Source organism: Oncorhynchus clarkii, chromosome 22, assembly GCF_045791955.1.
Source record: "Oncorhynchus clarkii lewisi isolate Uvic-CL-2024 chromosome 22, UVic_Ocla_1.0, whole genome shotgun sequence".
In the NCBI taxonomy this organism is placed as follows: Eukaryota; Metazoa; Chordata; class Actinopteri; order Salmoniformes; family Salmonidae; genus Oncorhynchus; species Oncorhynchus clarkii.
Window position 1 is genome coordinate 26,366,016 of NC_092168.1, and position 21,413 is coordinate 26,387,428.

Consider the following 21,413-nt stretch of genomic DNA (forward strand, 5'->3'; position numbering starts at 1 on the left):
ACAAAATGAGAAAACAATCCAGAAAATCATATTGTAGGATTTTTAATGAATTTCTTTGCAAATTATGGTGGAAAAATAAGTATTTGGTCACCTACAAACAAGCAAGATTTCTGGCTCTCACAGACTTGTAACTTCTTTAAGAGGCTCCTCTGTCCAACACTCGTTACCTGTATTAATGGCACCTGTTTGAACTTGTTATCAGTATAAAAGACACCTGTCCACAACCTCAAACAGTCACACTCCAAACTCCACTATGGCCAAGACCAAAGAGCTGTCAAAGGACACCAGAAACAAAATTGTAGACCTGCACCAGGCTGGGAAGACTGAATCTGTAATAGGTAAGCAGCTTGGTTTGAAGAAATCAACTGTGGGAGCAATTATTAGGAAATGGAAGACATACAAAACCACTGATAATCTCCCTCGATCTGGGGCTGTCAAAATGATCACAAGAACGGTGAGCAAAAATCCCAGAACCACACGAGGGGACCTAGTGAATGACCCGCAGAGAGCTGGGACCAAAGTAACAAAGCCTACCATCAGTAACACACTACGCCGCCAGGGACTCAAATCCTGCAGTGCCAGACGTGTCCCCCTGCTTAAGCCAGTACATGTCCAGGCCCGTCTGAAGTTTGCTAGAGAGCATTTGGATGATCTAGAAGAAGATTGGGAGAATGTCATATGGTCAGATGAAACCAAAATATAACTTTTTGGTAAAAACTCAAATCGTCGTGTTTGGAGGACAAAGAATGCTGAGTTGCATCCAAAGAATACCATACCTACTGTGAAGCATGGGGGTGGAAACATCATGCTTTGGGGCTGTTTTTCTGCAAAGGGACCAGGACGACTGATCGGTGTAAAGGAAAGAATGAATGGGGCCATGTATCGTGAGATTTTGAGTGAAAACCTCCTTCCATCAGCAAGGGCATTGAAGATGAAACGTGGCTGGGTCTTTCATCATGACAATGATCCCAAACACACCTCCCGGGCAACGAAGGAGTGGCTTCGTAAGAAGCATTTCAAGGTCCTGGAGGGGCCTAGCCAGTCTCCAGATCTCAACCCCATAGAAAATCTTTGTAGGGAGTTGAAAGTTCGTGTTGCCCAGCAACAGCCCCAAAACATCACTGCTCTAGAGGAGATCTGCATGGAGGAATGGGCCAAAATACCAGCAACAGTGTGTGAAAACCTTGTGAAGACATACAGAAAATGTTTTACCTCTGTCATTGTTATATACCCTTTGTTGGCAAAGTATTGAGATAAACTTTTGTTATTGACCAAATACTTATTTTCCACCATAATTTGCAAATAAATTCATTAGAAATCCCACAGTGATTTTCTGGATTTTTTTTTCTCATTTTGTCTGTCATAGTTGAAGTGTACCTATGATGAAAATTATAGACTTCTCATCTTTTTAAGTGGGAGAACTTGCACAATTGATGGCTAACTAAATACTTTTTTGCCCCACTGTACCTCATCCCCATACTTGTTTTTTTCTGCACCAGTATTTCTACTTGCACATCTTCATCTGCACATTATCACTCCAGTGTTAAATGCTAAATTGTAATTACTTTGCCACTATGGCCTATTTATTGCCTTACCTCATTTGCACACACTGTATACAGATTTTTATATTGTGTTATTGACTGTACATTTGTTTATCCCATGTATAACTCTGTGTTGTTTGTGTCGCACTGCTTTGCTCGATCTTGGCCAGGTCGCAGTTGTAAATGAGAACTTCTTCTCAACTGGCCTACCTGGTTAAATAAAAGGTGAAATAAAACATTAAAATAAAAAGGCATTACAAATACACTTTGTATGTTACAGAATATTTTATTACGAACACAACTAGACAGGATTTTAGCGGACATAGCGCTGTATAGGTGGCAGGAAGCAGAGAAACATTCCCATGACTCTCTGGAATGGGCAATGGACTTAACTATCTCTGATGATCTTGGTCAGTTTGTGGATCTTTGTCTTGGTGGACATGTCCACATACTTATCTCCTATGCTGACAATCATACCACCCAGGATGGAGGCATCAGACTGGAGGAAAGAGAAAAGTAATACAAGTTAAAGCGCCATTCAAACCATAGGCATATCAGCATGTTCCAGATTAGTGCTAGCCTGACAGTCCTAAGCCTTTGCATATACCAGGTGTTAGGTAGGGCAGGGCAATATCGACATAATATATCACAGTATTTCTCATTTGAAGGTATTTGATGTTTCTGAATAATAAGAGTTCTAGGCTATGCTTTATGGGTAGTGCATGACCCTAGAATGGCAAAACATGAATTCAAAGTTGTTTTTATAAATGAGCTTTCTCCATCCTGATTGCTTCATATTGTTCAACCAAAAAGAACAGGACAAATCTGACAGTGAAGTAGTCCCATTTGTAGAACATTGTACAGGAATCAAAAATCCTCTTTGGTAGCCTCCAACTCTGCTACTCGACCAACGGTTCCCATTTGTATAGTTATTTATTACATTTTTGCATTCACTTCCAGCATTTATGAATTTCTTAAATTTTCTGCACTAATTTGTTATTACACTGAACAAAAATAAAATGCAACATGCAAAGAGTTGGTCCCATGTATCATGAGCTAAATTTAAAGATCACATTTTGTCAGATGCACAAAAAGTTTCTCTCTCAGATGTGCACAAATCTGTTTAGAACCCTATCACAGCCATGCCCGCCCAGGACCTCCACATCCAGCTTCTTCAGCTGCGGGATCATCAGACCAGCCACCTAGACAGCTGATGTAACTGTGGGTTTGTACAACTGAAGAATTTCTGTACAAACTGTCAGAAACCGTCTAAGGGAAGCTCTCGTTGTCCTCACCTGACTGCATTGCGGCGGCGTAACCAGTGGGCAAATGCTCACCTTCGATGGCCACTGAGAAGTGGCCTCTTCACGGATGAATCCCATTTACAACTGTACCGGGCAGATGGCAGACAGCGTGTATAGTGTCATGTGGGCGAGCATTTAGCTGATATCAACGTTGTGAACAGAGTGCCCCATTGTGGGGTTATGGTATGGGCAAGCATAAGCCACGGACAACAAACACAATTGCATTATAGTCGATGGCAATTTGAATGCACACACACCATGACAAGATCCTGAGGCCCATTGATGTGCCATTCATCCGCCGACATCACTTTATGCTTCAGCATGATAATGCACAACCCCATGTCGCAAGGATCTGTACACGATTCCTGGAAGCTGGAAATGTCCCAGTTCTTCCATGGCCTGTATGCTAACCAGACATGTCACCCCTTGAACATGTTTGGGATGCTTGGATCGAAGTGTACTACAGCGTGTTCCAGTTCCCGCCAATATCCAGCAACTTCAGACAGCCATTGAAGAGGAGTGGGACAACATTCCACAGGCCACAATCAACAGCCTGATCAACTATGCGAATGAGATGTGTTGCGCTGCATGAGGGAATTTGTGGTCACACCAGATACGGACTGGTTTTCTGATCCACTCCCCTACTTTGAAAATATGATTTTTTAAGATATTTGCATTCCCAGTCATGTGAAATCCATAGATTAGGGTCTAATGAATTTATTATTTCAATTGATTGATTTCCTTATATGAACTGTAACTTGGTAAAATCACTAAAATTGTTGCATTTATATTTTAGTTCAGTGTAGTTTTATTTTCCTTACATCTTTTGAAAATGTTTGAATTTTTCTTCCACTGACAAGTATTTTTGTGTATTTTGTGTATCGTTGACCAAAAATGACATCCATTTGAATCCCACTGTGTAAAAACAAAATGTTGAGGGCTGTGAATACTTTCTGAAGGCACAATAAGAAAATGTCATGACAGGCCTGAAGGAAATAGCAAATGTCGGTTAACTTTCCAAATGTCAACAAAACACACTAGACAAGGTGGGATCTTTTTGTGTCTGTAAAATGCAAGAAATGCTTTCATGCACAAATGTTGATATAATCATATCAAAATAAACTTGGGAGTCACGCTATGGTGTTGTGTGGTCCTCCGACTGACTCAGGAAAGGATGCCGTTTATTAGGCTACAGCTAAAATAAATGAACTTCACAGGGTGGTGAAAGTGCAAGGTGATGAGCTTGATGCTCCTTCCCAATAAATATTGAGGGTCTTATTCTGGTGACATGATCGACGCTTGGCTGCAGTTTAAAAATATAATAATCTTGCTCGTCCATAATATGAAATCAAATGTTATTTGTCAAATGATTTGTAAACAGGTGTTCACCAACAGTGAAAGGCTTCACCTAAAAAAATAGAGGGGAAAAAAATAAATTCTCATGTAGGCGATACACGCACCTACCCTTGATCAAAACAGTCACAGTCAAACACAATGGCTAGGCACTCCTCAATTTGGGCATATCCTCCTTTAGATCCATCTCCCTTGCTCTTTGTAAGAGGTGAGTCAGGTTGTGGTCATAGTCCTGCACGGCTTCTTCCAATGTAGCACCACAGCCGTATACCAGGATGTCATCAGCCATAACACTTATTCCTGAAGTGCATCCTGTTGCCTTTGCTGATATTAGTCTGCAGCTGGTTTCACTCCAAAAAGGTAACCGTGTCCATCGGTATCTACCATTGGAGGTCCAAAATGTGGTGAGGTAACTTTTCTCTTCATCCAAACAACATACCTGCCAGTACTCGTTTTTTTGCATCCTTTCCCAAAGATTTGTTTTTTCCAGGCTAGGCAGTACCTCTTCAATAGTATGTATTTGGTAATGTACCCTACATAAGACTTTGTTCAGGGCACTTGGATCAAGGCAGATTTATTTTGCCTGGCTTTTCCACCACAATCATGTTGCTTATCCACTTAGTAGGTTTGGTGACCTTCGTATTGACACCCTGTTCCTCCATCGAATCAACAGCCTTTAGTATCGTTTCCTTCAGTGGAATGTGGATTTGGCGGGGAAGCTGTTGAACTGGTGGGAGACAGACACATCCACCACTAGGTGGAGCTCACCTCACAGAGCCCCCAACCCTTCAAAAATGTCCTCAAACTGTTTCAGTATCGCCTCTGAGGTGTTCAAGTGTGATGGGACATTTCGTTTTTCCTTTAGTGCTGACACTGGTTGAGCTGTATTAACTTAAGCTTTTCACATGTTTCTGCTGAAAGGAGAGGCTTTTGCAAGGTGTTCACCATTTGGAACATTAGCACATAGGTTTCCGCATCATGATTGGCTTGTAGTTCACACTCCCCTACTGCTGAAATAACCGAGCCATCGAACAAGCCTTGCTTGGTTGTGGCTGGAGAGCATGTGCCAAGACCAAAGTGGGCACCTTCACTATATAACTAAAAATGTGTGTATGACAAAACCATTAGTAGTTTAAAATGCGATGTATTTTCTATTCACTACATGAGAATGTAACTGCAAAAGTTATTTATGTGCACTACGTCATCACGCACAGCCTTTTAGCCACAACTAATCAATTTGATTTAAACACATCTCTGTTGGGAGAAAAAAAAACTGTCTGTGAATGAATACCAGTATATATATATTTTTAACAGTTTACCGCCCTGCCCTACCAGGAGTTGACTTGAGATAAATCCTTATTGTGGCAACAAGGACACGAATTGAGTATGGTCTCACCTTGGTCTCTAATATGAGTGTCTCTCCCTTTGCCAGGAAGCCGTTCAGAGCCACCTTCAGCTCTGCCAGGTTAGCCTCATCCAGGGGCTGTGTCATACAGACAAAGATCAAATCAAACACTATAAAAACGAATATGGAACTCGGGTTGACAACTATATACAGTTGAAGTCGGAAGTTTACATACACTTAGGTTGGAGTCATTAAAACTCGTTTTTCAACCACTCTACAAATTTATTGTCAACAAACTATAGTTTTGGCAAGTCAGTTAGGACATCTACTTTGTGCATGACAAGTCATTTTTACAACATTTCGTTTAAGGAGATTATTTCATTTATAATTCACTGTATCACAATTCCAGTGGGTCAAAAGTTTAAAAATACTAAGTTGACTGTGCCTTTAAACAGCTTGGAAAATTCCAGAAAATTACGTCATGGCTTTAGAAGCTTCTGATAGGCTAATTGACATAATTTGAGTCAATTGGAGGTGTACCTGTGGATGTATTTCAAGGCCTACCTTCAAACTCAGTACCTCTTTCCTTGACATCATTGGAAAATCAAAAGAAATCAGCCAAGACCTCAGAAAAAAAATGGTACACCTCCACAAGTCTGGTTCATCCTTGGGAGCAATTTCCAAATGCCTGAAGGTATCACGTTCATCTGTACAAACAATAGTATGCAAGTATAAACACTATGGGACCACGCAGCTGTCATATCGCTCAGGAAGGAGACATGTTCGGTCTCCCAGAGATGAAAGTACTTCTGTGCGAAAAGTGTGACTCAATCCCAGAACAACAGCAAAGGACCTTGTGAAGATGCTGGAGGAAACAGGCACAAAAGTATCCATAGCCACAGTAAAATGAGTCCTATATCGACATAACCTGAGAGGCCGCTCAGCAAGGAAGAAGCCACTGCTCCAAAACCGCCATAAGAAAGCCAGACTACGGTTTGCAACTGCACATGTGGAAAAATATTGTACTTTTTGAGAAATGTCCTCTGGTCTGATGAAACAAAAATAGAACTGTTTGGCCATGATGACCATCCTTATGTTTGGAGGAAAAGGGGGATGCTTGCAAGCCAAAGAACACCATCCCAACTGTGAAGCACGGGGGTGGCAGCATCATGTTGTGGGGGTGCTTTGCTGCAGGAGGGACTGGTGCACTAAACAAAATAGATGGCATCATGAGAAAGTAAAATTATGTGGATATTGAAGCAACATCTCAAGATATCATCTCAAGACAAAAATGGCTTAAGGACAACAAAGTCAAGGTATTGGAGTGGCCATCACAAAGCCTAACCTCAATCATATAGAATATTTGTCGTCAGAACTGAAAAAGTGTGAGCGAGCAAGGAGGCCTACAAACATGACTCAGTTCCACCAGCTCTGTCAGGAGGAATGGGCCAAAATTCACCCAACTTTTTGTGGGAAGCTTTTGGAAGGCTACCAGAAACATTTGACCCAAGTTAAACAATTTAAAGGCAATGCTGCCAAATACTAATTGAGTGCATGTAAACTTCTGACCAACTGGGAATGTGATGAAAGAAATAAAAGCTGAAATAAAATCACTCTACTATTATTCTGACCATTCACATTCTTAAAAAAAAAGTGGTGACCCTAACTGACCTAAAACAGGGACTTTTTACTAGGATTAAATGTCAGGAATTGTGAAAAACTGAGTTTAAATGTATTTGGATAAGGTGTATGTCAACTTCTGTCTTCAACTGTACAACCACAGTGTGTATGGTGGTGGGTCACCGTACATGTGCGGTGGTGACAGTGCAGATGACCTCGCCACGGTGAGCGCTCATCATTTTCGCAAAGGCGCCAACTACATCTGCGGTCAGGGTCAGACGGCCATTATCTGCCAACACAGCTGAGGAGGAGAGGGGAACAATGAAACCTCAGTGGCTTAGCCAGCAGCCACAAATAATATTTGCACGAACTGCATTTGCATTCAGTAACATTAGTAAGAGTGAGGATGTACTCATAACAAAAGCAAAAATACTCAACTATTTCTCCTAATCGCTCCTTTGTATCACTAATTAATTAAGATCATTAGTGAGCAGTAAACAGTACTCTTAGCTGACGTTTACTTTATATTCCGGTTACAACTAGCCAACCAAAAGGGTAGGTTGTCACTACTTACCACAGCAAAAATCATTACTACAATTTCTCTTAAAATTTGATTTTAAACCTAAAATGTAACCACATTGCTAACCTCATGACTAACTCCAACCTTAAATGTAGACCAAAAGCACATTTTTGTTTTCATGAATTTACACAATTTTGACTGTCTGTGGTAACTAGTGAAAAAAAAAAGGTATGGAGTGACATCCATATCGCTTTTTCCATTTCAGGTGGTCAAGAGAGTCAGAAGACAAGGAAATTAAGCAGTTTGGTAGATGAGGCTCTTGACAGCAGAAAAACAATGTCATCCTCCCCAAACCGGCCCCATTTATTTTTCTTACACAACAGCAGTTTCCAGAACAAGAGTGCACTGTGGAGTATGACTTAGTTAGGCTGGGCGACTCACTGATGAGGTTAACTGATATTGGGGAGAGATTTGCCTTCGTCATGGCATCACCAAAGAACTTCAGCTTGAGGCTGCGCTTGACATGAGGGTTCATCACAATACTGGACAGCTTGGGGTCCTTGATCAGAGCCTGGTAGAGAGAATGAAAAGACAGAAAGAGAGCTGGTCAAAAATGATAGTGGCCGCATCAGTGCCTAACAAACTAATGAATGTTTCCCTAGTTAATAGAGAGTGTATATACACATTACACACAAGTGGACAGAGAGTACTAAGACAGGAGAGAGAGGTGCAGTGGATAACTCACCGACAACGTCCTCATCTCCTTCTCTACTTGTTCCAGTTTCTTCTGCTTGCTGGCAGCAGAGAACAGGGCTGTGGCATAGCGACCTCCGACCCCATACACGTCGATAGGGGGCTAAAATAGAAAACGGACACAAGCATAAGGAATAACCAACCACGTACTTGAACCACAGAGCAAATGAACACTGACATTGCTCAAGCTGTAGCGTGCGTGAGAATCATATTACCAAAGGACGTGATCAGCCATAGAACAGAATATTGCACTGATCAAATGACAAGGGTAATTTGAAGTTGAACTTCATAATTCTTACCCTGATCAAAGCTTGTCGGAGAACCGACGTGCTGAATTGACGCACCTGAAAAAGGATAGAGATGATAAAGGAAATGATTAAGATATAACAGTGACGTCTGGAGTGGAGTAGCTGTTAGTTAGCAAGCTATCAAAATCGTTTTGAACTAGCAAAAATCTTGACCACATGTTCTACAATGTCATGCGCCTGTCTTATGGACAACAGTAAATAGTCATGTTATTGCTCCGTAGCAAAATGACAAATAAGCATAACTAGGTAGCTAGCTATATTCAACAAGCTAGCGGGCTGTTATTAACATTAGCTAGTTAACAGTAGCGGAGCGGGCTTGTCAAGTTCACAGAAGGCCTCGCGTGTTGTGCGTTGAAAACTATTTCTGCCGACATCAAAACAATGCACACTGATCCATTTTGTGCCAACTAATAATATACATACATTCTCAAATTAAAAACCTAGCCATGAATCACATAACATTCACGTTCATCCGAAAGTCATACCTGCAGCCCCAGTCCTAATGCTGCCATTTTCTTCAAACTGTAGGTCAACTTCTGCGCATGAAAGCTGGTCGCAAAAGAAACACGTATATTCTGAAGCGAGAAGCATTATGGGAAACGTAGTTTGTGTGTCGATGTAGTGGAAATGTACTTCCTGAAAGTGTAGCATATGGATAAGCAGCTCAGACAAGCGCTACGAATATGTTGTGGAGCACTCAGGACCTCCTCGGTGGTAGCAATGCAGGTACAGTTGGGAGAGATGCCGTTAAAGTTAAGATAGACAGCAACTAACCATGACATATGGGTAAATCGACAAAGACATAAGGTTGCATATCCTACAAAAAAGGGTACTCCTACAGTAATGGGAACATGAACAAAATTTGAGTACAAGTTTTGGGTGGATAAGCAATGGCATGGCGAGAGAGATGGGGTTGATTGGGAAGGAGTTTAGCCCCTCTGTGTGTCTTCCTGCTATCCCACCTTGGTTGCACAGGAGGTTGGTGGCACCTTAATTGGCTTGTGGTAATGGCTGGAGCGGAATAAGTGCAATGGTATCAAATACATCAAACATATGGTTTCCAAGTGTTTGATGCCATTCTATTTGTTACATTCCAGCGATTATTGTGAACCATCATGCCCTCAGCAGCCTCCACTGCTAGGTTGCTTGAGAGGGTAAGAGTTGTTAAGGAAGGAGTAGATTCTGTTGTAAGTGAACATTTAAAAACACAATACTATGCTTTCTTGAATATATTCACAGATGGATCTATAGACCCTAAAACTGGGAGGACAGATGCAGCTTTTAGTGTTCCTGAGTCTAAGGTGGCAGTGACAAAAAGAACAAAGGATCATTTATCTGTTTACACAATGGAGTTGCTGGCCATACTCTTGGTTGCAGAGTGGGTGGAGGAGGTGAGACCAGACATTGTAGTGATCTACTCTGACTCCTGTGCAGCACTGATAAAATTAAAGTAATTTGTGTCTCAGAGCAGACAGGATGTGTTGTATGAGGTTTTGCAGTGTTTGTGAGACAGATTGTGGTATTTGTGATGTTCCTCTGGGCACCAGCTCATGTGGGAGTAGAGGGGAATGAGGAGGTGGATGTTATCGCCAAGCAGGCTCTTAAACATCCTAATTTTAAGATGGAATTGTCAATCAGTAAAGAAGAAGCCAAGGTTGATAAAAACAGTAGTTAAAAAGAAATGTCAAGAGTTGTGGAAAAGGGAGAGAAAGGGAAGACATCTGTATAAGATACAGGAAAAGGTGGGGGCAGGGAGGTCCTCAGGTTGAGAGAGAAGGGAGGAGTGTGTAATCAGAGACTGGGACACACAAGGCTCAATAGTGTGTCCCACCTTTGAAATTGGTAGGACAACTGCAGACTGGGAGGTGTGATCATTGTCAGGAGGAGATGGAGACAGTGAAACACATTCTATTTCAGTACCAGCAATATGGGAGGGAAATTAAGTGATTGTTATTCGATTTAAGGAGTGATGGGGTTGAAGAGCCAACATTAAGTGAACTGCTGGGGAAATCTTCAGGGGATGTACTATTTAATTATGTATTTCGTTTCCTTAGGGGGATGAGAATATTGGGTAGGATTTAGACCTTCCCTGTCTCTGGTCCACACTCCAGTCGGTGGCGGTAATGGCACCTTAAAGTTGGTTGCCAACTGCCATAAAAAATACAGAGAATAAGAAGAATTTACTTCCTAGACCTAAAAAAATTGTAAGTGGAAATTCACTGTCCTTGTCAGATACACGTTGGCAGACAAGCAACCAATTTCATTGGTTTAAGCTATGTGGCTCAGCGCATGGCGTTTGGAATGCCAGGGTTGTGGGTTTGATCCCTACCGGGGACCAGTACAAAAATGTATGAAGTCGGTCTGGACAAAAAGCGTTTGCTAAATGACTCAAATGTAAATGTGTGGGACTATACTATTTCCTCATCAAGGCCATATAGTTGTCTACTTATCAGGTTCTCAGAAAATGTTAAAAATTAGGCCTATGTAATTAAAATAGGAGCTCCATTTTATATAAAGCTTATAAGTGCATTCTTGCTGATATCACCTCAAGTATGTATTGACACAGGCCTAGTTGTCCCAACATCACCTGTATGAAGATACTGTCAGACTGTGTCAGTATGTAGTTTAGGGTCTGAGTGTAGATTGATCCACATTGTTTATGCATTTCATTCTCACAGATGCACAGTGACACAGCCAAAGTGGCTTCTCCAGACATCTTATGCACCTTTCACCATGATAAAACATGCCACTTATGTGTGCGCTGAACTGAAGGGGTTATCATTGCATACAGGCCAACATATCTTGACTAAGGTATAATTTTAATAGTCTTACATTTGTCACATCCTACATCAGACAGAGCCTATTTATTTATCAGAGAGAATGGCAGGCGCTAGTCACTAATCAAAATGCGTAAGGTTACCTGTGTGGTTCCTACGCCTGTGCCCAACGATTGAATACCCTCACACTATAAATTGACGTAAACTATGGACGCACTGAATGGGCTGTCACACCAGCTGTCACTGTACTATGTTATTGAGACTGCAAATAACTTTAATAACTTATCAAATGCATCCCGTTTATCTCCCCCATATGCTATGACATTACATTCTAAATAGATGCATGAGCTGTATGTAGCCTGTTTGGAGGTCAGATTAGGCTATATGCCGATATACACTTCTGGAAAGTTGAACACTTTGAAGGAAGATTACAAGGGTTTTACAAGTTAATATTTCAAAAAGTGCCCGTTTCTAGATTGTTCAGTTATTACCATTCCACTGTTAAAGCTCATTATCAACCAGGATATGTAAACTAGTCGGTTAATGAGGCAAAGTGGGGATTAAGGCAATTTCGACCCAAGTAGCCTAACAGGTTGAATGTCATGAGGAAAGCCAATCCCCTGTTTTAAAACAAAGGTTCACTTACAGTAGCATGCATTCTGAGTCTGTTGTTATCCGAAAAATTCATTTGTGCCTCAAAACAATACGGTATTTCAATTCCAGGCTACTAGAATTAGAACAATAAACAATGGGCGTGTTGCATTTGAAACGTCACATGTGTATTACCAAAGATTATGGATAAACTAACAAGATACTATATGTCTCCTCGCCCTAACAATGGGAGTCGGTGTCCACAAGCGGCATGGCGGGCTGTCTAGCGCCCGCCAATACGTTCTTTGGATTGGTGGACAAATCTCATTATTGTCATTTAAAAAAATATTCGACGAGGGTTGTTGACGTCAACCGTCTGTATTCAATGGAGAGAGATGCTATACTACTAGCCGCATGTTATGAATATGCATATACATCTCGAGGCAACTCAAATGTGTTTTTCTCAAAGTAGCCGGGGTGTCACGTGTCCAAAGCAGTACATCAGCAACAACTTAAGCATTACGAAACTTCTATTCAATCAAATAAACACAACTTAGCAAATAAGCCATTTATTTTTTGTTGTTGACCAAATTCGACACTCATTGAGCTACATACAAAACCTTGCTTGGTGGCCGAATCAACGAAGAAAAAAAAATTCTGCCGAATGGGCCTCTCTCTTCCGCTTCCTCTCTGGTATTACACATGAAGGGCGTGGCAATGGGGAAGAAGCAGAGTCGATGCTTATAAAGTGCAGCTACCTTATGTGTTCAACCTAATTGCTCTGAAGCGGAGGACACGAACTATCTCTACATCGGAAGAACTGACGCAGGAAGAGACGTATACCTATTGTCGCCAGAAAAGCAGGCTCAGACAGTCGCATCCTGAACTTGTGGTTTGATGTAGCCTACATTAGCTACAATATAGCGGAGTATTGTAATTGCAATGGTGAGTGTGTGTTTTTGTGATGGCCGCCCGTTTTAAATTGTAGCCTAGATAATGTAACTGACGCTAGAAAAGCAGAAGGGACAAAAGATGGTGATGGGGAAAATGTAAAAAGCAGGTCGAGCGCTTAATTTACTATTGTGCATTGGATGTAAATTAATTGAATGTAGGCTACTAGGTCAGGGTCCTATACTATTCTATTTGACGAATTCAACCACTTGTTTTACTCAAACTACATATATAGGCTACCTCAATTAGAAATACTCTCCTTGGCATTGCGGAAGATGCGCGTACTCTTTTCTAGAATATTCCGCAGCTGTTGTGTAGCGTGCCACATTTCGTGATAATACTTTGACTACATTGTACTGATCCTCATATCTTTCTTACCAGTATCATGTCGATACCATTTATTCAAAGTAGATAAGGCCAACTTTCACGAGCTGTCTTTGTCCCTCGTCGTTGTGCATATTCCTCTCTCATGAGGTCTATTTAGCGTAGATCTGTGTATCTAATAACAAGATGTTCATGTCTATGCCATAACAATGGGAGCCGTCCCAAAGGCGGGAAGACAAGTTTAGGTCTAAAATAAGGCCATAGAAATGCATTGTGCTTATTTTGGAAAGATATTGACAAGAGGGAAACCTCCTCTCTGAGCTGGGACGAAAACTAGCGCAATGGATTATGGTCATTGTAGTTAATTACCACGTTTCCGCGCTGAACTTGGTAGAATATTTGCTCAATGAAAACTACATTTCTCGTTTGTTATTTGATTTATTTCTAGAGGAACGGCACGTTCGGCTCTCAAAAAACAAAATGTATTTCAAGTAATTGAATCGACGTTGGTCAATTAGCTGTTTAATAACAACAAACAATATTGCAGCAACAAAACCAACAATTGGTTAATCGGTCAGCATTAGCTGTAGACGATGATGCTGAAGGTGACCAGAAATATTAATATAAAATATCGTATTGTCTATTAACTTGGTTGGGGCTGATGATGTAATCATAATGCCTCTGTCATGATTGAAAATTATTGTGTAATACATGAATGAATGAATAAAACATGATTTTTTTTAAATATAATTTTTAATATCTATATTTAAATATATAATTACACTCCTTATTTTACCACTAGGCTATGTAGGCATTTTTGATCTCTTCACATGGACTGAGCTGCTAGACTTTTTGGTTTGAAGCTCTGAGATGGACATGGCTCTTTCTCTTTAAGGTTTAGCCACTATTTAAGAGATTGGGGTGAGGGCTAGAGAAAGTTACTGTAAATACGGTATTTAAATCTGTTACCATGCCCAGTTTGAGTGTGAATAAAGTCATCTGATCAAGCTCTGTTTTGATGACCTGTTTCTCAGAAATGTTGCGTGTGTCCCCTTCGGAAAGTATTCAGACCCCTTGACTTTTCCCACATTTTGTTACGTTACAGCCTTATTCTAAAATGTAATTAAATTGTTATTTTTCCTCGTCAATCGACACACAATACCCCATAATGACAGTAAAACTGATGTTTTTTTTGCAAATGTATTCAAAATTAACTGAAATATAACATTTACATAAGTATTCAGACCCTTTGCTATGAGACTCAAAATTGAGCTCAGGTGCATCCTGTTTCCATTGCTCATCCTTGATGTTTCTACAACTTGATTGGAGTACACCTGTGGTAAATTCAATTGATTGGACATTATTTGGAAAGGCACACACACCTTCTATAGAAGGTCCAAATCAATGTGTAAATAGCTGTGCATCGACGCTCCCCATCCAACCTAATGGAGCTTGAGAGGATCTCCAGAGAAGAATGAGAGAAACTCCCCAAATACAGGGGTGCCAAGCTTATAGTGTCATACCCAAGACTTGAGGCTGTAATCACTGCCAAAGATGATACAACAAAGTACTGAGTAAAGGATCTTAATACTTATGTAAATGTGATTAAAGTTTATTTTTAATACATTTGCAATGTCAAAATGTCAACCTGTTTTTGCTTTGTCATTATGGGATATTGTGTGTAAACTGAGAGTGGGGGACAATTTAATCAATTTTAGAATGCGTGTCACCTTTCTTGGTTCCCATCTGACACAGGCTCTAATCAGGTCTTTGTCTTTGTCTTTGCTGTCTTGCAGGAATGTAAACTCTAGGCTATACTAGACCAGAGGCCTGCTGCATCCTCCCTTAAAACTAGTGTTCTCAGTGCAGGTGGATTACACCCCCAAATGCAGACACCCCTAGTGAATTTGGCCTGGCGGTGGATACTACAGCTTCCATCCAGACAGCAAACCAAAGGATAGAGAATTTTTATTGCTCTTCTGTTACGCTAAAACTTGGCTTTGACTTTTGCAGGGTTCAAGGGAGTTTTTCAGCCGTTTTGAACCAGTGGTTCCGTTTAGCACTCACAATGAAGATGGGTACGGCTGTCATGGAGGCAGCAGACATTGCTGTGGTGGTGCTGTACTTCATCCTGGTCCTGAGCATCGGGTTCTTCGCCATGTGGAAGGCCAACCGCAGCACGGTGAGCGGATACTTCCTTGCGGGACGCTCCATGACATGGGTGGTGATCGGAGCGTCCCTGTTTGTCAGCAACATCGGCAGTGAACACTTCATAGGCCTGGCTGGGTCGGGAGCAGCCAGCGGCTTTGCTGTGGGAGCATGGGAGTTTAACGCTCTTCTCCTGCTGCAGCTGCTGGGCTGGGTCTTCATACCTGTGTATATCCACTCTGGTGTGTACACCATGCCGGAGTACCTGTCCAAACGCTATGGGGGCAATAGGCTAAAGGTGTACTTTGCTTCGCTTTCTGTGCTGCTCTACATCTTCACCAAGATCTCTGTGGACTTGTACGCTGGGGCGCTTTTCATCCAGGAGTCACTGGGCTGGAATCTCTACCTGTCTATCATTCTGCTCATTAGTATGACCGCACTGCTTACGGTCACCGGCGGCCTGGTTGCGGTCATGTACACAGATACCCTCCAGGCCGTGCTGATGATTGGTGGAGCTCTCAGCCTGACCATCATCAGCCTGATCAAGGTCGGTGGTCTTGAAGGGGTTCGGACCAAGTACATGCTAGCTGTCCCAAATGTAACAGCTATCCTGGCCAGTGGGAACTTCACCCACTCACCCTCCTGCCGCATCGAGCCCAAGCCAGACTCCCTGAGGATCCTCCGGGGCCCGTTGGACGAGGACATCCCCTGGCCTGGCTTCCTCTTAGGTCAAACCCCAGCTTCCATCTGGTACTGGTGTGCTGACCAGGTTATTGTCCAGAGGGTGCTGGCTGCCAAGAACCTTGCCCACGCCAAGGGCTCCACGCTGATGGCTGGCTTCCTGAAGGTCCTGCCCATGTTTATTATCGTTATCCCCGGGATGATATCCCGGATCTTGTTTGCAGATGAGATTGCCTGCATTGGGCCAGAGCACTGCCTGGCTGTGTGTGGCTCTAAGGCGGGGTGCTCCAATATTGCATACCCGCGGCTGGTCATGGCAGTGATGCCTGTTGGACTGCGAGGGCTGATGATGGCTGTGATGATTGCGGCTCTCATGAGTGATCTGGACTCTATCTTTAACAGTGCTAGCACTATCTTCACCCTGGACATCTACCAGAGTGCTAGGCGTGGTGCGTCCCATAAAGAGCTGTTGTTGGTGGGCCGGCTGTTCGTGGTGTTCATGGTGGTTATCAGCATCGCCTGGGTCCCTGTCATCATCGAGATGCAGGGCGGCCAGATGTACCTGTACATACAGGAAGTAGCCGGATACCTAACCCCGCCCATTGCCGCCCTCTTCCTGCTGGGTGTGTTCTGGAAGCGCTGCAACGAAAGGGGTGCATTCTGGGGCGGTATGACCGGGTTTGCGCTGGGTACCACCCGGCTGACCTTGGCGTTTATTTACCGAGAGCCTCCCTGTGACCAGCCAGACGACAGGCCTTTCTTCATCACACATGTCCACTACATGTATGTGGCTGCTGGGCTGTTCTGGGTGTCTGGACTGGTGGCTGTGGTCGTCAGTCTCTGCAACCCTCCTCCAGATAAGGAGCAGATCCGCACAACCACATTATGGGGCCTGCGTAACATGGGAAAGCTTCTCCTCAAAGACCGTGAGGAGATGTACAAGCTGACGGATAAGAGCCCTTTGCAGTTGAATGGAGGCCTCTATAAGGATCTGCCCCCAGACATCTGCAATGCTAGGTGTCTAGATGGGGAGGACGTCAAGCTGCTAGCTCCGCCTTCTGACTTTGACCCCGCGACTCCCAGTGGCGAGACAACCCCGGAAATGACACTAGCAATGCCCACCACCCAGTTTGATAACGGGCACCCAGGGCTAGTGCATGCAGAGGAAGGTTGTGGGGATGAGGAGGATGGGAGGTGCATGCAGCTGTTGGAGTGGTTCTGTGGGTTTAAGGAAGCGGCATATGATGCCCATCCCAAAAGGACAGCGGAGGACGAGAGAGCCGTTATGGAGATGCTGTACGAGCCACCCAGAACCAAACTGCTGCTCAACTGTGGCCTGTTTCTCGTCTGCTCATTGGGAATATTCCTATTTGTCTACTTCTCTCTATAGACTGGGCCAAAGGAGGGGTTGTTGGGGATTGTTTCAAGGGAAGTTACAAAATTCTAATATTTTATGAATCTGAAGTTTGTAATATTTACAGTGCAGCTTCCTAACAAGGATTCACTGAGCTTTTTGAAATTGTTTTCTTTTGAAACGATTGCATCTTCTGTCTAGTCTCCGAACCACTTCAACTCTATCCTGTACTTGTCATTTTTGTAAAGTGCTTATTGTTAATGTGACTGACATATCTATTGTGATTTATAGAACTGTGGTATGTGTTTGGTGACATTAGCATTATTTATATTCACTTTTTATATTTCCTTGAACAGTTGTTTCTGTGCTAAAAGTGTTATTGGGACCATTGACTTTGATGTTAGCTATAGCACACCCATATATCTGAATGTCTATGTACTCTGAACATGTACTGTATGTGGTTTACGAATAGTGTGTTCAGACTTTCCATGTACTGCTATGTTACTATATCCATATCAGCACAAGTGGTTAAGCTGGGTGAATTCCTTGTTTATTACAGCTTAATAATGTGCTGCTGTGTTATTCCACCTGCTTTTCTATCGAGAAAGTTTAAGAAACCATTTTAAGGCCTTTTTGTTATGCAGAGATTACCTCAAAGTTGCACTAAAGCCATCACCCTCTACCACAGATGGAGAATAAACTATCATAAGTGTTTTCCTTTCCTATTAGCATTATACGTTGTTGATATGGTGATTACAAATGCTTAGAATTTTTACCAAATTATTTAGTTAATGTTTGTCCTATTACTTTATTTTCTGACGTTTCCAATTCTTAAGAATACCCAGGTGAGTTGCTGTAGAATGTGTAAAAATGATGTTCTTAAGTATAAAGATGAAAGTATGTATGACAGTTTGTCAACATGAAAAACTCTACTTTTTATTATACACTTATCGTAGCATTCCAATAATTGAACATACAGTATCAATGCTGGTAGTTTGTCATGTGTTTATGATTAGGTTAATATTTGCTATTTCTTACTGTTTGTCTGAATGTTGTATCTTCCACAGTTAATGTCATGACATTTGTTCAGTAAGCTATTTTGGTAACTTAGTGACAACACTAAAACCAAGCCCTGTTTTTTGTGGGTCTTTTGTTTGACCTTTATTTATACTGAACAAAAATATAAGCTGACAAGGTAAAAATCTGTCGTTCTAACCCTGAACAAGGCAGTTAACCCACTGTTCCTAGGCCGTCATTGAAAATAAATAAGAATGTGTTCTTAACGGACTTGCCTAGTTAAGTAAAGGTAAAATAAAACTAAACGCAACATGCATTTGAGTGAAACCTCTTACCAAATGTGTCTTAGTGTTCAATGCTGAAGAAAATGTTTTTGTTTTTCAAGAAGGCAAAACGATGCCAATTTGAGCAGTGAATGCTATGGTTATTATTAAGCCTTGCTATTAATTGGATAATGTTTTGTAGTGAAATAGTGGCAACTCTTCAATAGCGTACCTAATGGAGATTAATTTGCAAAGTAGACATGCTATTTCAGACCTGTAGTTGTTTTGCTGAAAATTAAAGCTTCGCTAACCATCCCTGTTCTGAGTCTGATAAAAGGAGGATTACAGGCTGACTACACCACTCACGTCGCAAAATATATTTTGAAATCTATATTATTCAATTATTGCACCCACACTGCTCGCGTGTGCCAAACGAGCGTCTGCGTTGCTAAAATAGAAGTCGGTTCTATTTCTGACGCAGATCACGCTGCAAGTCCTGCCTCTCCCATCTCTTCATTGGTTCATAGAAGCAGGTACCCACATGCCATCTCCTTATTGGTTATACCCACGTGGGTGACTGAAGACGAACAAGGTCGGTGGCGGTAATGCACCTAATTTATGAAAGTTGCCAATCGCAATATAAAGTCAAGAGAAGAAAAGGCCTGGAAGGATGAGAGATGACTAGATTCGGTTGACGTTTTATGTATGGATTAATTGGTGGAGTAGAGAACCATGTGCATTTCAGGTAAATAGGACAAATTAGCTAGCAAGTGCAAGCTAGCTAGCTAAATTGTCATAAATGTTTAATGCTTTTCGACCTGTCCTCAAATTAATATAATTGGTTCAGAGTTTGATATTTTAACCTGCATGTCGTGATCGCGTTTGGTGTGGGGGCGGACAAAATACATTTATTTAAGATGGCGCACATGCACAGCCAGTTATAAAGGGAACACTAAAATAACACATCCTAGATCTGAATGAATGAAATATTCTTATGAAATACTTTTTTCTTTACATAGTTGAATGTGCTGACAACAAATTCACACATATTATCAACCCATGGAGGTCTGGATTTGGAGTCACACTCAAAATTAAAGTGGAAAACCACACTACAGGCTGATCCAACTTTGATGTAATGTCCTTAAAACAAGTCAAAATGAGGCTCAGTAGTGTGTGTGGCCTCCACATGCCTGTATGACCTCCCTACAACGCCTGGGCATGCTCCTGATGAGGTGGCGGATGGTCTCCTGAGGGATCTCCTCCCAGACCTGGACTAAAGCATCCGCCAACTCCTGGACAGTCTGTGGTGCAACGTGGCGTTGGTGGATGGAGCGAAACATGATGTCCCAGATGTGCTCAATTGGATTCAGGTCTTGGGAACGGGCGGGCCAGTCCATAGCATCAATGCCTTCCTCTTGCAGGAACTGCTGACACACTCCAGCCACATTGTCTTGCATTAGGAGGAACCCAGGGCCAACCGCACCAGCATATGGTCTCACAAGGGGTCTGAGGATCTCATCTCGGTACCTAATGGCAGTCAGGCTACCTCTGGCGAGCACATGGAGGGCTGTGCGGCTCCCCAAAGAAATGCTACCCCACACCATGACTGACCCACCGCCAAACCGGTCATGCTGGAGGATGTTGCAGGCAGCAGAACGTTCTCCACGGCGTCTCCAGACTGTCACGTCTGTCACATGCTCAGTGTGAACCTGCTTTCATCTGTGAAGAGCACAGGGCGCCAGTGGCGAATTTGCCAATCTTGGTGTTCTTTGGCAAATGCCAAACGTCCTGCACAGTGTTGGGCTGTAAGCACAACCCCCACCTGTGGACGTCGAGCCCTCATACCACCCTCATGGAGTCTGTTTCTGACCGTTTGAGCAGACACATGCACATTTGTGGCCTGCTGGAGGTCATTTTGCAGGGCTCTGGCATTGCTCCTCCTTGCACAAAGGCGGAGGTAGCGGTCCTGCTGCTGGGTTGTTGCCCTCCTACGGCCTCCTCCACATCTCCTGATGTACTGGCCTGTCTCCTGGTAGCGCCTCCAAGCTCTGGACACTACGCTGACAGACACAGCAAACCTTCTTGCCACAGCTCGCATTGATGTGCCATCCTGGATGAGCTGCACTACCTGAGCCACTTGTGTGGGTTGTAGACTCGGTCTCATGCTACCACTAGAGTGAAAGCACCGTCAGCATTCAAAAGTGACCAAAACATCAGCCAGGAAGCATAGGAACTGAGAAGTGGTCTGTGGTTATCACCTGCGGAACCACTCCTTTATTGGGGGTATCTTGCTAATTGCCTATAATTTCCACCTGTTGTCTATACCATTTGCACAACAGCATGTGAAATTTATTGTCAATCAGTGTTGCTTCCTAAGTGGACAGTTTGATTTCACAGAAGTGTGATTGACTTGGAGTTACATTGTGTCCATTCTATTTCTATGCATTTAATCTTTCGATTAACTTTTGAAAAACTGGATTGAGACAAAAGAGCTTAAAACGTTTTCTTTTTCCGCTAAATGTTATTTTTATGGGTTTACAAATAAAGTTCCTGTGGAAAATAA

The 21,413-nt window shown here is 42.5% G+C and overlaps 2 protein-coding genes across 3 annotated transcripts; one reads left to right on the forward strand and one right to left on the reverse strand.

The window, feature by feature from the left end:
• Positions 1-1,807: 1,807 nt before the first annotated feature.
• Positions 1,808-12,194, reverse strand: LOC139380648 (ATP synthase subunit O, mitochondrial-like). The gene is made up of 8 exons (XM_071123543.1): positions 12,168-12,194; positions 9,230-9,319; positions 8,736-8,780; positions 8,429-8,539; positions 8,125-8,254; positions 7,352-7,464; positions 5,595-5,681; positions 1,808-2,040 (listed from the first exon to the last, which is right to left on the reverse strand). Exons 1-8 carry the CDS (start codon positions 12,177-12,179, stop codon positions 1,930-1,932), a joined length of 699 nt encoding a protein of 232 aa, XP_070979644.1. The 5' UTR covers positions 12,180-12,194; the 3' UTR covers positions 1,808-1,929.
• A 616-nt stretch (positions 12,195-12,810) lies between these two features.
• Positions 12,811-19,163, forward strand: LOC139380647 (sodium/myo-inositol cotransporter-like). 2 transcript variants are annotated; one of them, XM_071123542.1, is made up of 2 exons: positions 12,811-13,057; positions 15,184-19,163. In XM_071123542.1, exon 2 carries the CDS (start codon positions 15,456-15,458, stop codon positions 17,604-17,606), a length of 2,151 nt encoding a protein of 716 aa, XP_070979643.1. In that variant the 5' UTR covers positions 12,811-13,057; positions 15,184-15,455; the 3' UTR covers positions 17,607-19,163. The 2 variants fall into 2 exon arrangements, with proteins under 2 accessions (XP_070979643.1, XP_070979642.1); XM_071123541.1 differs by having other exon boundaries at positions 15,401-19,163.
• Positions 19,164-21,413: the final 2,250 nt, after the last annotated feature.

Bases quoted from the DNA above. Each gene is read 5' to 3' on its own strand.
- LOC139380647 (XM_071123542.1), top strand. From the start codon at position 15,456: ATGAAGATGGGTACGGCTGTCATGGAGGCAGCAGACATTGCTGTGGTG.
- LOC139380648 (XM_071123543.1), bottom strand. The intron at 8,255-8,428 runs GTGAGTTATCCA...TCTCTCTACCAG, and splicing joins AGGAGATGAGGACGTTGTCG to GCTCTGATCAAGGACCCCAA. The intron at 7,465-8,124 runs GTGAGTCGCCCA...TCTCCTCCTCAG, and splicing joins AATATCAGTTAACCTCATCA to CTGTGTTGGCAGATAATGGC.